Source organism: Notothenia rossii, assembly GCF_949606895.1.
Source record: "Notothenia rossii genome assembly, chromosome: 1".
Taxonomy (NCBI): Eukaryota; Metazoa; Chordata; class Actinopteri; order Perciformes; family Nototheniidae; genus Notothenia; species Notothenia rossii.
Genome location: NC_136912.1, coordinates 12,796,379 through 12,811,274, shown reverse-complemented (window position 1 = coordinate 12,811,274; position 14,896 = coordinate 12,796,379). Strand labels below are relative to the sequence as shown.

Genomic DNA, 14,896 nt, shown 5'->3' with positions numbered 1-14,896 from the left:
GCCAAACTGGTGATGCGTTGGGCAGATATCACCCAGCTGGAGAAGAGCGCCACCCTCCTGCTGCCCGACGGGATCAAAGTGAGCACCCGCCTCAGCGCGCACGTCTTCTCCGTCTTCCTGAACATCAACGAGACCTTCAAGCTGGCAGAGCAGCTGGCAAACATCGCCATGCGGCAGCTGCTGGACAACAAAGGCTTTGAGCAGGACCGCTCGCTGCCCAAGCTCAAGAAGAAATCCCCCACCAAGGTGTCAGCTCTCAAGAGGTGAGAAATAACCGATGCTGAGCGGTCCATCAATAATTAAAGTGTTAGCATGTTTTATGACATACAATCGATTGAACATTAATGTGTTGTGGTGGGTAGAGCAGCTGGTTATCTTAAAGGCACAGAGGATGAACATCCAAAGCACTGTTGCAGGTTGAGGTCTTAAGGTTTAACTGCAAAAGCAAAACATGCATATAGGAAATAAACGGTATACTGTTGAAGGGTCTCTGCAAGCATTGAAGAACTTTCTTGAGATTCAGATTTTACTTGGTCAACCCATTTTATTTTTTTAACTAAAATGAAAATGTAATATGGGACTTTTTTGTATTTCTATGTATTGCAATTTTTACTTGTGTAACATTGCTAATAGTTGTTAGAACCATGTTAATGCAAAGATGATTATTCAGGTTCAACCCATGCTGTTTGTTAGAAGAATATCACTCGTCACTGGCTTGATCTTCAATAATCAGGATACATGTCTTCATTATCCTTGCAAGAATGGAAGTAGTCATCACATACACGAGGTTGCATGGGACAAAAGAGTAACTGTAGTAGAGTCCTTGAAATGCTTATATATATATATATATATATATAAGAGAGGGTGTTACAGTCAACAAGATGGAAGAATACATGGTTCAAAGCAGTATTCTGACATTAGTTAAGATTAGCTAAGGCCTGCGTTAGCAATAAACATAACAGTCATATGTCTATCTCTCGAGGGGGCTGTGTGATCAGGCCATTCTTACGAACATAAGCTATCATAAATTCAACACAGTGTCTCATGAGCGTCATCCATGTAGTCATACACCCGGCTACATACACAGCTACGTAGGGCCTCTGTTATCATGTTCTACTCTGATATAGAAGGAACATTCAGTATTTTCCCAACACTGTTATATTTTACATTAACAAAAATCTCTCAGCTCAACAGTATGACTCTGAATTTTCCATCCTGCAGGGATTTGGATGCGAGAGCGAAGAGTGAACGTTACCGAGCGCTCTTCCGTCTGCCCAAAGACGAGAAGCTGGACGGACACACAGACTGCACCCTGTGGACGCCCTTCAACAAGATGCACATCCTGGGACAGATGTTCGTTTCCACCAACTACATCTGCTTCACCAGCAAGGAGGAGACACTGTGCAGCCTCATCATTCCCCTACGAGAGGCGAGTGCTTCTGTCTGACATCTCAGTGTGTTTTATGTACAGCTTGCAATGTGGGAGATGTAATAATAACAGTGACATTAACTGGCAAAGATAATGTTGTTTTTTTCAGCATCTCAATAAAAACAGCAGCCATCAGAAGTAAACCGCTAAGATGACATGTGAATCAAATCAAATCAAATCAGGTTTTATTTATAAAGCACATTTTAAAACGATTTTTGGTCGAGACCAAAGTGCTGTACATGCAAATAATAAATAACACATTACTACATTCGCAAAGAACAGAAGACAATAAATTACCACAACAAATATAAAAATCCAACACAGGGAATTGTCCGTAGTCATACTTTGCTCGGACTAGAATGCCAGGGAGAAGAAGTGAGTCTTTAGTTTTGTTTAAAAACCCCTAGAGTCTGGGCCGACCTCATATGGAGGGGCAGAGTATTCCAGAGCCTGGGACCAGCTGCTGCGAAGGCTCGGTGCCCTCGGGTTTTGAGCCTGGTCTGGGGCACTACCAGCAGTAGCTGGTCAGCAGACCTTAAGGCTCTGGCTGGGGTGTAGCGCTGGAGGAGTTCAGCTATATAGGCCAGAGCCAGCCCATTTAGTGCTTTAAAAACAAATGAAAGGAGTTTTAAAATCAATTCGGAAGCCAGTGCAATGAGGGCAGAATTGGGGTAATGTGGTCACACTTTTTATGGCCAGTAAGAAGACGTGCAGCGGCGTTCTGCACTAGCTGCAGGCGTCTAATTGAGGCCTGGTCCATATCCACATTCAGACCGTTGCAGTAATCCAACCTTGTGGTTACAAAGGCGTTGATAACCCTTTCCAAGTCTTTAAAAGATAAAAACGACTTGGTCTTAACCAGTAGTCGTATTTTAAAAAAGCAGGTTTTAACTACGCTGCTGACCTGTTTGTCAAATTTAAAAGTGCTATCGAAGGTCACTCCAAGGTTCTTGACAGAGGGGAGGATGTTTTTTTTGAGGGAGCCCAGATTATCAACAAGGGAGGCTGGAGGTTGGGGTCCAAAAAAGATGACCTCAGTCTTACTCTCGTTTAGGTTGAGGACATTTTGGCTCAGCCAAGATTTGACCTCTGTCAAGCAGTCCATCAATATCTGTAAAGAGTTTGCATTGGAATTGAGCGGCAGATAGATTTGTACATCATCTGCATAACAATGGAAGAGGACATTGTGTTTTGTAAGGATTGAACCCAGGGGCAGTATGTAAAGTAGAAATGGATGGGGCCCAGAATCGAGCCTTGGGGAACCCCACAGGTAAGAGGGGCTTTGGCAGAGGAGAAGGCACCCAGCTGCACTGAAAAGCTACGGTCTGTCAGGTAGGACCTGAACCATGAATGTGTTTGGTAATGTTGTCTTGTGGGGAATTATGACTGTAAATTGATGAACACAAAGTAATGCTGTTCATAATGGCAGTCCACTGCTCCTAACACTAGGATGGGTCAAATGCAGAAATGCAACCCCAAATTGACCATTTGTGTCAAGTACTCCTTAATTATAACGTTTTTTTATAAGTGGTCTAGATTTAGTCATCAAAAATGTGCGATTTTGTTTTCAGTACAATATGTTTACAAAATGAGAGCACCTGTTTCTGACATATTTCATGGATGTGTCTGCTTCTCATGTATTACTTTGTATTAACTGAGATTGTGAATGTTCCTCCAGGTGACCATCGTGGAGAAGGCAGACAGCTCCAACGTGCTGCCCAGCCCGCTCTCCATCAGCACCAAGAACAGAATGACATTCCTGTTTGCTAATCTGAAGGACCGGGACTTCCTGGTCCAGAGGATTTCTGACTTCCTGCAGCAGACCACCTCCAAGATCTACCTGGAGAGAGAGTTCACCGGCAGCCTGACCAGCTCCGATGACGAGGTACAACAATTCCGTTTTTCAGACCTAGTTTAAAATGTGGTGGGGACTGTGTCCATTAAAAGCTCCAACCGTTAAACATGATGACCGCCCCCCCCCCCAGGTTTACTCCCAGCATGGGTCCCTGCTCTCCAGCAGCCCGCAGAACAGTGTGAGCTCAGAAGGCGAGCGCACGTTCAACCTGAACGACAGCAGCGTGCCCACAGCCACTCAAGCTCTCATGACCATGTACCGCCGCCGCTCACCTGAGGAGTTCAACCCCAAGCTGGTGAGTTAAAAGCACTCTCTGTCAAGTATAGTTAAAGGCACGACAACGGATGCCTTCAGTAATTATTTAATATGTTGTTTTCTTTTCCCACTGACACCCATCTGGAGCCCATAGTCTTTGAACTTTTCTGTGAGATTTAATATCCATGTTTACTTCTTTTTCTCTTAATAATAATAATACATTTAATTTATATAGCACACTTTAAAGACAAACGTCATCTCAAGGTGCTTCACAAAGCTATAAGGAAAAATAAGTAAGACGATATCTAAAGGAGCATATTAGATAAGCTATGTCAATATAAAAAATAAAAGGTTAAGAGCATAAAAGGTTTAAAAATAAATAAAGTGGACAGTCAGTAAAATGCGGTGTGGAACAGGTGGGTCTTGAGGCATTTCCTAAAAACTGGTTAATGGTTGTAGAACTATTTATAGAGGGTCCAAAGATGGTGTTAATGACACTCTGAATTGATCTGCTCCCATTAAAAGCTATTTGCAGACTAGTGAATACATTACTTGTCTTTCCATAATTGCCATTATTATACTGCACATATTTTTAGCTGCATGGAGGATTGCAGCTCAAATTAACATTGCAAGAATATTGTTCCTGTAAGACTATGTATGAATAAAGTCATAACTTTCCTTTAGCTAAATTGACTGGCAATGTGAATCTGCATTATTCAATATAACAAGAAAGCTATCTTACTATTCTTATATTAAAATACGTACTGTTTACAGATTTTACTTATTTTGCTCCTGCATCTTTATAAGGCTGTTTCCCTCTTTGCAGGCGAAGGAGTTCCTGAAGGAGCAGGCGTGGAAGAACCACTTCACAGAGTACGGGCAGGGAGTGTGTATGTACCGCACGGAGAAGACCAAGGAGCTGGTCCTCAAGGGGATTCCTGAGAGCATGAGAGGAGAGCTCTGGCTGCTCTTCTCTGGTGAGCAAACATGCAGAGCAACACAACACACAGTGTATACAGAAAGCTGTAAAATGATTCATACACAGCAACTGGGGAGACCACACCCTGCATACTACATGCTCACACCTGATCATAACATCACATGAAACATATTTTACTCGGGTGTCTCCTATCCATAGACACAATTACGCTGTGTAAGAAACAATTACTAATATTAAAATGTGAGATATTGATACTCCTACGGCTATGCCTGTTTTGCATAGTAAAGATAAATTTTCCACTGTATTTATTTCACAGTTTCAATAGAAATATTGGGTTATTCAAGAATGTTTTCATTTTTCCAACACATAGTGCCGATACTAGCCTTAGGCCGGATCTAAAAATAAACAAAATATTTATTTAAAACAAGACAAGTAGACAAGCAAATATTTATTCTCTCTCAGATTGTTTTTGCTTTAAATCAGAATCAAATCTACTTTATTCATCCCCGGGAGGCATCAGGTTTATGTTACAGCTGCTTTTAGTGTAGAATAGAAATATCATAGAAAAAATATATAGACATAAAAAGAAAAGATGCAGGTATTTTTTTTCATGAGGGCTTGAACACGGCATTTAAACCAAAGCCATTGAAGATTAAACCTCTGCAGACTCTACAGAGGACCTTGTGACTGTCATTCCACAACAGGTTGTTTATTCAGGTGTTCAACCTCACACATACCTGAGTACAGGCAGAGTCATGCAGCAGCAGCTACTCTTCCTCACCTGAACAGAGCTCCTCTCTCTCCAGTGACCCACTTATTGCTCACCTGGCTGTTGTCATAGCTGCATTATGGTGACCTTAGTTAACCTTACTTCCATCTTTTGAAATTAGTTTTGTTTATACTAAACTATGTAAAACCAGTTTGGTGAGCTTCTGAGCAGGTTACTATCTGAAGTATGTTGACAACTGAGAGAAGCCTGGAACAATGACTAATGTGAAGAGACGTCCTCTACATTTACTTTAAAGTTAATCACAGAACTAAAGAAAAGTACAGCTAACCAGCATCAGATCTGTAAAGCATCTAAATACCAATTACCAGCACCTTGGTGTTGCAGCACTAACATATTCCCTCAGTCCATTTTAGCTGTGACACGCTCCTCCATAGGTCTCTGTTCATCGGCCGCAGCTGACATTTAGGTCAAGTGCATAATAGGTGTAAGTGCATAATTGCGTTCATGCCGAAATAATTGTTTTAATTGCATAACAAATTGTGAAATGTTTATGACATACTATACAATAGCTTCTACCATGCTTAACTAACTGACTTTTTATATTTTCTCTGATTTGAATTTAATTCTAACTTGTGTTTACTCTTAGTTTGTAATGCTTCACTTGTAAATGGTAGATGTATATATTGATATGGTATTATTTTTTTTATTATTATTACTACTAGTTGTGAAAAACACTTACTTCCAACATTGAGACATCAAAAACCAATGATAACACGAAGACTCACACATCTCATGGGATCCAAATATGTTCTGACAGCCTTAAATGTTACCAACTTGTAATATCTGTTGAACTTCCTGGAAAAGCTCTGAATGACTCGAATTAAATCTCCAGGGACGATCAACGAGATGGCCACCCACCCCGGATACTACGAAGACCTGGTGGAGAAGTCGATGGGGAAATACAACCTGGCGACAGAGGAGATCGAGAGGGACCTGCACCGCTCGCTGCCCGAACACCCGGCCTTTCAGAACGAGATGGGCATCGCCGCGCTGCGCAGGGTCCTCACGGCCTACGCTTTCAGAAACCCCAACATCGGATACTGTCAGGTACACACGCCTGTTTTTAGATTTTGACATACAGGAACCTTGCGGCCCTTGACAGTACTCTAATTGATATTCTTCTCTCCTTCGACACCACAGGCTATGAATATTGTGACCTCTGTGCTGCTGCTCTACGCCAAAGAAGAGGAGGCTTTCTGGCTGCTGGTGGCGCTCTGTGAGAGGATGCTGCCAGACTACTACAACACCAGGGTTGTAGGTCAGTGTGTACTTATGTATTTTAAAGTGTTAGACTGTTTTTGATTTGTTTAACATTCACTGTTTTTCACCTGTTCTCCATGTGAATTATTAAGATAATTCAATTGTAAATGTGTGTGTGTACAGTATTTCTGAAACATGACAGAATGAGATTATACTAATGATTATTGTGTATAAAAGGCCCCAGTATGTATGTATGTGTGTTTATATAAATGTATATATGTATTATCTCAATTGCTATACCTTATGTACTGCTTCTATGCATTTTAAACTTTCCATTTTGAATAGCAAATGTGCATTTACGGTGATATTGGTGTGTGGCAGATTTTGAAGTTTCTAGACTCAACAAATGGTCCATAAGTTTGCACAGAAGTTAACAAAGCTCTCGGCCCATTGCATTTGTTCTTTTCTATACTTTAACTAAATAAACGCCTTTTTCCTGACCATGTGTTCCCCAGGAGCCCTGGTGGATCAGGGGGTGTTCGAGGAGCTGGCCCGTGAGTACGTCCCTCAGCTGTACGACTGCATGCAGGACCTCGGGGTCATCTCCACCATCTCTCTCTCCTGGTTCCTCACCCTCTTCCTGTCCGTCATGCCGTTTGAAAGCGCCGTGGTGGTGGTGGACTGCTTCTTCTACGATGGCATCAAGGTCATCTTTCAGCTGGCGCTCTCCGTGCTGCACGCCAACATCCACCAGCTGCTCAGCTGCAAGGACGATGGAGAGGCCATGACTGTTCTCGGCAGGTGAGAAGAGACTGTGGCCGTTTCTCAATCTCGAGGATGCTGGCTTGGTAGTCGCGTACTTCCAAATCACTTCCTTCAGAAACGAAGCAAGTATGCTTCCAAGCCACGGCTTCGTAAAACGAAGAAGAATGGAACAGGCTAACAAGTGTGCCACTCTCTCTAACGGTTTCAACATAAACTGTACCGAAAATAAATACCTCACGATGTCTATCTAATTATGAACTTGCTTTACTTTCACGGAACACATTTTTGTGATAACAAATGTAACAAAGTGACATATTTACCAACACATGTTCTACGCCATTACATACTTACATTTAGATGTGTGCTGCGTCAGTTCAGCCATTCTCCACAAGGATTTTTGAAATTGGTCCGTGCGCAAAGCATTGTGGGGATTTTAAGGACGCGAAGTCTATCCATGTGCAGCCTCGAAATTTCCCCCAAACTAAGGACGCAGCCTCGGTGGAATTCCAAGTATGCTGGATATTGAAACGGTCCTGCTCCGCCACTTGATGACATAGCATCCTTGAAATATTGGCTTGGAAGCCAGTATCCTCGAGATTGAGAAACGCCCAAAGATTACAAAAAAAACTGTTTTTTAGTATTTAAGGATATCCTCAATTATCTCCTAAACCATAAAATGCCACTGTTTATCTTTTATTTCATCACAGAAGCCTTAAAGATGATATTGATGTTGGTAAATCTATTATTTATTGTAGATACTTGGACAGTGTGACCAATAAGGACAGCACCCTCCCTCCCATCCCCCACCTGCACTCCCTACTGACAGACAATGGAGATCCACATCCAGATGTCGACATCTTCAAACTGGTCCGCAGCTCCTACGAGGTATTTAAGCAGGATGATGAAGAATGATGATGATGATGATGGTGTGTGGAAAACTGTGTCCTCCACTGTGCTCTGTCTAGAGACGTGCAGGGAAATGGTACAAATCTGACATTTATTAAATTAAGTGCTTCCTAATATAATGTTCTTTCTAAGGGAAGCATTAATAACATGCAGTATGCTTTCAGTTTATACGAGTTTAACCTAAGTTTACATACATTTTCAAAAGTTTCCCAGATGTCTCTTCACAATCACCAATGTGTCTCCAGCTGTCCTTTCACTGTGATAACTTTGAATAATGCCACACCTGGTTTAATTATTTGTCTTTCTTTGTGTCAGAACTTCGGTTCAATCCGTGCAGATGTGATTGAACAGATGCGTTTCAAACAGAGACTGAGGGTCATCCAAACCATTGAAGATACAACTAAACGCAACGTGGTAAGAACCAACCGAATGTTCCGCTTTTTTTTAATGGATCTGGACAAATGTCTGTAAAAGTCTAGGAGGTTTATTTACTACTATCATCTTGCTTAACCGTGTGTGCAGATGTGCAACTAAAAATTCTCTAAGTTCTGCCGGCTAAATTAGATTTGTGTTTTGAAACCTAATAAACGACATTCTTGTTATAATTAGATACTCTCTTCACGCCCTCTCTACTATTTATACTTAATGTCATTACATTATGTTTCAGGTCAGGACCATTGTAACAGAGACTGCCTTCAGCATTGACGAGCTGGAGGAGCTCTATGTGCTCTTTAAGGTGAGTGACCGCTTACATACTCGTCTAATAAAGCGACTAAGACAAATAGTAGGGGGATATTGGTAATTAAAAGCCAGGTGAAAAAAATGTTTCATTTTTTTTCATTTCAATCTTTATTTCAAACCGAAAAAAAAATAAAAAATGTGAAAAACAGAATACTGTATTGTTAAAATACAGTATTTATCCACATTCATGATAATATTTATATATTCAACAAAAAAAAGTCTTCATATTAATAATAAAAAATCATATGTGTCCGAAAGGGAGTAGGAGGAAGCAAATGCTTATTAATTCCCAACCCTTACTTGATCAATGATTGTCCTTTAAATCATTATGCAAGTTATTCCTACTTACATTTACATTTGTACATACATATACAATCATGTATCATCTTCAATCACCTCTCTTCATTCTCATAGTTTTCCAAAAAAGTGTTTCTCTCCATCCTTTTAAGTTTTAAGTTTCAGCTGTCCTTGTCTACTGAAATGAAAATGAAAAGTGAAAATGTCTACTGAATTTACATCCTAATATTGTTTGGTGGTGTGTTCCACAGTTAGTGAGCATTGTAGATAAAAGGAGCTTCCCCAGTTTTCTTTTCTCCTAACATTCCTCACTTGCTTTTCCTCTCTCCAGGCGGAGCACCTGACCAGCTGTTACTGGGGCGGCAGCAGCAACCCCACGGAGCGCCACGACCCCAGCCTGCCGTACCTGGAGCAGTACCGCATGGACGTGGAGCAGTTCAGGGGGCTGTTCAACCTGCTGTTCCCCTGGGCCAACGGGGCGCACTCCGACCCCTTGGCCCTGCGCTTCTTCCGCCTGCTCGACCAGAACGGAGACGCACTCATCAACTTCCGGGAGTTCATCAGCGGCCTGGGTAAGTACAGCGAGGGTGTGCACGATTACATTACATTGAAAACTATCGTCTGACATTTTTTTAAGACAGGCTATACTATTACTTTTATCATGGCTTTATCAAAACATGCTATACTACGAATTATTTTGACATACTATCCTCAGATTTTTTTTATGGAGATTTTTTTGTATTACCCATCATAACTTCCATAATCGCATACTAAAATAAAAATAAAGAATGACATGTATAACATTTGTCTACAACAGTGTTTCACAAACTTTTTCATACCAAGGACCACTTAACCAATAAAAAAACACTCGCGGACCACCTAACTCCACAAATATCCAAAATCACATCGTTTTTCTAGAACAGATTACAAATCGCCTGAAAATGGTACAGAGAAGTGCCAACATGTGATGAAGGTGTTGCGCTGGGCTATATCATGCAATTGAGAGTGAAACTTAAGCTCGCTCCATTGCGGAGAAATTTCTGCAAAACTCAAATGTATTTATTTATTTCAAATGTGAAATTTTACCAATAGACTCACGGACCACTAGGGGTGCTCACGGACCACCAATGGTCCGCGGACCACACTTTGAGAAGCACTGGTCGACAACATACAATCTTATGATATTAGTTATGGCGATATTCTGACTTTTTCATGACGTACTTTTTTGTAAAACATACTTTACTATGACATTTTGTATGAACGGTAACACCATTACTTTTTATGATGCCTTGGTTTTTTTCTAACTTGTGTACATTAATATAAAGACTAAAGGTTCAGCATGGGAAAAACAAACCTCCCTGAAGTAATAGATTCTATCAACAAAGAAATCTGTTTTTACTTTACAACTCTTTATCATGCGTACTTTTGGCTAAATGTTCAACATTTTATTGTAAATCAAATCAAATCAAAGTTTATTTATAAAAAACATTTAAAAGCGATTTTTGGTCGGGCCAAAGTGCTGTACATGAAATAAATACTACAATCACAATAAAAGACAATCAATGACAACAGATATATAAAAAGCACAGGGAAAAGTCAGCAGTTGTGCTCCGCTCTGACTAAAAGGCCAGAGAGAAGAAGTGAGTTTTAAGAGTAGATTTAAAACCCCCTAGGCTCTGGGCCGACCTCACATGGAGGGGCAGAGTGTTCCAGAGCCTAGGGCCAGCTGTAAAGTAGTACTGGGTATGTAGAATGAGGTTTTTTGTGTAAATATTATTTTTTAAGTAGTGATTTGTAACACAGTGCATGTGTTGAAAGTTATAGTGGTGATTTTAATATAAGGCAGCATTGCCCACGCTGATGTGTCAGATATGAAAGTAGTTCAGGTGTGTCTGCTCTCTAAAGCTTGTTGTTGTGATTTTAGGCATCTTGTGTTACGGGGAGCTCACAGAGAAGCTGAAGCTCCTCTACAAGCTGCACGTCATTCCTGGTGAGTTTGCATCAAAGTTTGTTGACACTACAGATTTAATTTCAGTGGAGCAGAATTATTAGCTGTACAGAAAAGAGGGTCTGCTTGGAAAGTGTGGATAAAGAAAAATGCTCTTTTTCTCACTCAACAGGGCAACTCATTTCTCAAGATTAGTTTTGTATGCATGCTTTTTAAAATAAGAAAGCCGACAGAAAGAAACACTTTTTAAATGGTTTAATGTCCTCGACTGAATGACTTTTAGTTACATTTTGACAAACTTAAGATCACGTAATTTTAAAATACAATTGTATAGGAATGATTGAAGAAGTTTTAATTAAATCTAAGTTGGTATAAAATGACAGAGTGGTTAGCAAAAGGTTTAGCAATTAAAATGTTCCTGATCATTTTCTCCCAGAAATCCCTCGCGAGGAGCCTGACTCTGCGTTTGAGGCGACGCAGTACTTCTTTGAAGACATCGCTCCAGAAACATCCATCGGTAGGAACCTAACATCTACTTTCTGTTTGCATCCTTTACATCAGCACTAAAAGCATGTGAACCTCAATGATATAACTGTACGCATTATCAATACAAACAACATGTCAAACCTTATAATGTAAAAATAAAAGTTTATTTATATAGCACCTTTCAACACAAGGCAATTCAAGGTGCTTTACAAAAATGAAAGACAGTCCAGTGTTTCCCCTAGGATGGAGTCATAGCAGCGGTGCTAAGGCACGTGGGCCCAGCATAATGTGAGCGCGGAGCGCGTGGAATATTTTTGTGTGTGCGCGTGCAAAGTGCGCCCCGCCAATTTGTTTCTATGTGTCAGCACAAGAAAGGCTCTTGAGGCCTAGTACCAGGGCCGGTTCTAGACAATTTGCTGCCCTAGGTGAGATTTTAGGCGACATTTTATTTGTAAAGAATAAATGACAAATCTCTACAAAAGACAAATACACTGCAAAAACAGAAACTTATTAACATAGGTAATAGATGTCAAAATGGCTTCAAATGTATTCAGTATTGTATGAACATGTTGGAATTAGGGGGTGGACGTCACATCCTCTAGGGGGGTATGGGGGAGCTACCAGCGCACCGCCCCCCAGATCTGGCGCCCTAGGCCAGAAATGGGCCCTGCCTAGTACATACAGTGGCGATGTCTCAACATTTAGCAAACACACACCTTTATTGAACATACAGTAACACAAATACTACAAATCCACATCACAAACAATCAAAAATGAAAAAGGGTCACCACTTATTATTATTTTAAGAAAAAAAAAAAAAGTAAAAAAAAAATATATATATATATATATTTTTTTTTTTTTTTTTTTTTTGGTACCTGGCTGGCGCCCCCTAGCAGCGGCGCTCATATTTCAGCAGCGGCGCTGCGCCGCCACTATTTGTATATAGGGGAAACACTGCAGTCAGACAAAGACATTTAAAAACAGTCATTAAAAAGAAAAGATAATAAAAAAAGAAAAGATCATAAGGTGAATAAATTAATTGCTCACTGAGAAGATAGGGAAATGACTAAAGCAATTAATGGAACAACAAAATACCATTTAAAACAGCTTTAAACCAAAGTCCATAGTAAATATACCCTTCATGCATTTAAAAATAATCATTTCATTTATTTAGCAATCCGAGATTTCCCCCAAGTCATCTGTTGTGTGGTTACTCCTGACGATGTTGCTATTGAAGACATGAGACTGCCATTGTGATATTTGCACGAGTGAAATCTGTGTTTGTGGTCATGGAGATGTCATATGATTAACTGGGGAACGGGTGGTTGGATTTAATCTCGAAACCACACACACCACGGGGGAGAAACCGCCTCAAACACTGATCTGAAAGCTGCTGTTTGGGCAATCCAGCTTTCAGAAGGTGCTGATGTTAAACTGTTGAATTGTCGCCAATTTGTAACACTTCTTATCTTGGGCTATGCTATCTGACTAGAAGGATTCTGGGTTCTACTAGAGTGGATAGACAGGTAAGTAATTAGACCAGAGACCAGGTGGTTTGAATAGAGCAGCTGGCAATTTACTGGCGAAATAGACAAATAGACAAAACATTAAACATAGACAATGAATATTTTCTGCAGTATAATCAGAGGGAAGTATTTCACCTTTCCCTTGTTTTCTGATTTCTGTGACTTAGTAAATGGTATCCATACAGGATGAACAAAATAAAAATGTTTTATTTTATTTTAGACCGGTCTACTAAATATTATTTATAGGTTTTTCCTATTTTAATCTCTTCAATATCCTGAGTTAACTCTTTTTCTTTTCCCTTTTCACAGGTAAAATATATCTAATTCAATTAAAAAACACAATTGTACCATCAATGAAATCAAATGACAAATGAAAACCTAGAGTACAATATATAGTGTCTCTTTAAATCCAGTTCCAACCTTATAATTTCTTCAATACTCCTACTACTCTGGCAGTGAGTTCACCTATTGTCTCTTGATAAACCAGCAAGTCCTGTCGCGGGGGTAGAAAAGTCAACCTTATGCAAACTTTGTGGTTTAAAAACCTGCTGTATGTAGTTTCGAAGCAAGAACATGTGTAATACAATGGGCTTGTTTTAAAAATATAGATAATGTTAAAAGATAGCCACTAAAAGTTCAGTCTAGTTATTGGAATTGGATAATCTGATCTAGAGTCAGTATGAACTACTGTATGAGGAACTTGCATGTTGACAAAAACAATGATTTGAACAAAAGCAAAACAAAAATGTTTAACAGTGATTTTTGAAAAGGAATTGAAAGTGTGTTTATGAATTTCATAATTTAAATACTTGGTTAACAAACTCAGGTATGAACACTAATCTTTGTTCAGTAATTTAATTTTATTATTTACGTTTTTGAGTTGATGAATGTAGTTATTTTGGTCATTTTCAACTTTTTTGATTAAACAAATGTTGATGTTTGCTCTCTTCAGGTCACGACTCAAAGAGCAGCAGTGAGAAGGATGATGGTTTTGTCAGAGTTACATTTAAGACTGAAAAAGGTGAGTAATATGAAAGTCTGAATCTATAGATCTAACACACAACATAATCTTGATTTGTCTAAACTGATCATTAGTTATAGTCAAATGGAAAACCATGCACGTTTTAAATGAACTGTTTTGAGGCTAAATGTGATTGGTTCAAAATATGGGTGTGATTTTCATGGACTAAAGATTATTCATAAAGTCAGCAATTCAATGGAAAAATAAAACTCTTTCTTCCAGAATTTTTAAATAAAACATGTGGATGAAGGTATGCATCCAGAGAACAGCATTAGGTATTTGGTTAAGTTCTACACGTTAAATAGCCAGTTCTGTAATCCTGATACAGAAACCAGCAGGCATTAGTTGCACTTTCATGCTTTTTTAAAATCAAATTTTAAGAGTAAATAAAACATTTTTGTGTTCATCTCGCAGTGAAGAAACTGAAAACTCCCGAATGTCGCAATTACCTGAAACTGTGGAACCAGGAGACAAAATCTAAACTGGAAAACACAAAGGATCTCCCCAAGCTGAACCAGGTGAGACCTCCTTTATATGTTGGTATAGACCAGGGGTTCCCAACCTTTTTCCCCAAGAGCCCCCCCAAATGACTCCTGTTGGAAGTTGCGCCCCCCCCCCCCCCCCCCCCCCCACACACAAGGGGGGAGGAGGGGGCGTGCGCAACAGCGGTAATTAAAGTTTAAAAGTCTCAAAAATGCTACAACTACTGTCAAAAACTAGATTAATGTGAAGTATTG

General features: G+C 39.9%; 1 protein-coding gene across 1 annotated transcript in view; it reads left to right on the top strand.

Moving 5' to 3' along the window:
• tbc1d9 (TBC1 domain family, member 9 (with GRAM domain)) overlaps window positions 1-14,896 on the top strand; it is a 31,541-nt gene that overhangs the window by 14,166 nt on the left and 2,479 nt on the right. Inside the window, exons 5-20 of the mRNA XM_079693106.1 lie at window positions 2-263; window positions 1,222-1,429; window positions 3,108-3,314; window positions 3,415-3,579; window positions 4,366-4,516; window positions 6,102-6,316; window positions 6,410-6,527; window positions 6,985-7,270; window positions 7,990-8,119; window positions 8,456-8,554; window positions 8,808-8,876; window positions 9,510-9,750; window positions 11,103-11,168; window positions 11,563-11,643; window positions 14,091-14,159; window positions 14,574-14,677. Coding sequence (XP_079549232.1) covers window positions 2-263; window positions 1,222-1,429; window positions 3,108-3,314; window positions 3,415-3,579; window positions 4,366-4,516; window positions 6,102-6,316; window positions 6,410-6,527; window positions 6,985-7,270; window positions 7,990-8,119; window positions 8,456-8,554; window positions 8,808-8,876; window positions 9,510-9,750; window positions 11,103-11,168; window positions 11,563-11,643; window positions 14,091-14,159; window positions 14,574-14,677 — 2,471 coding nt within the window. The remainder of the gene's footprint in view (window position 1; window positions 264-1,221; window positions 1,430-3,107; window positions 3,315-3,414; window positions 3,580-4,365; window positions 4,517-6,101; window positions 6,317-6,409; window positions 6,528-6,984; window positions 7,271-7,989; window positions 8,120-8,455; window positions 8,555-8,807; window positions 8,877-9,509; window positions 9,751-11,102; window positions 11,169-11,562; window positions 11,644-14,090; window positions 14,160-14,573; window positions 14,678-14,896) is intronic.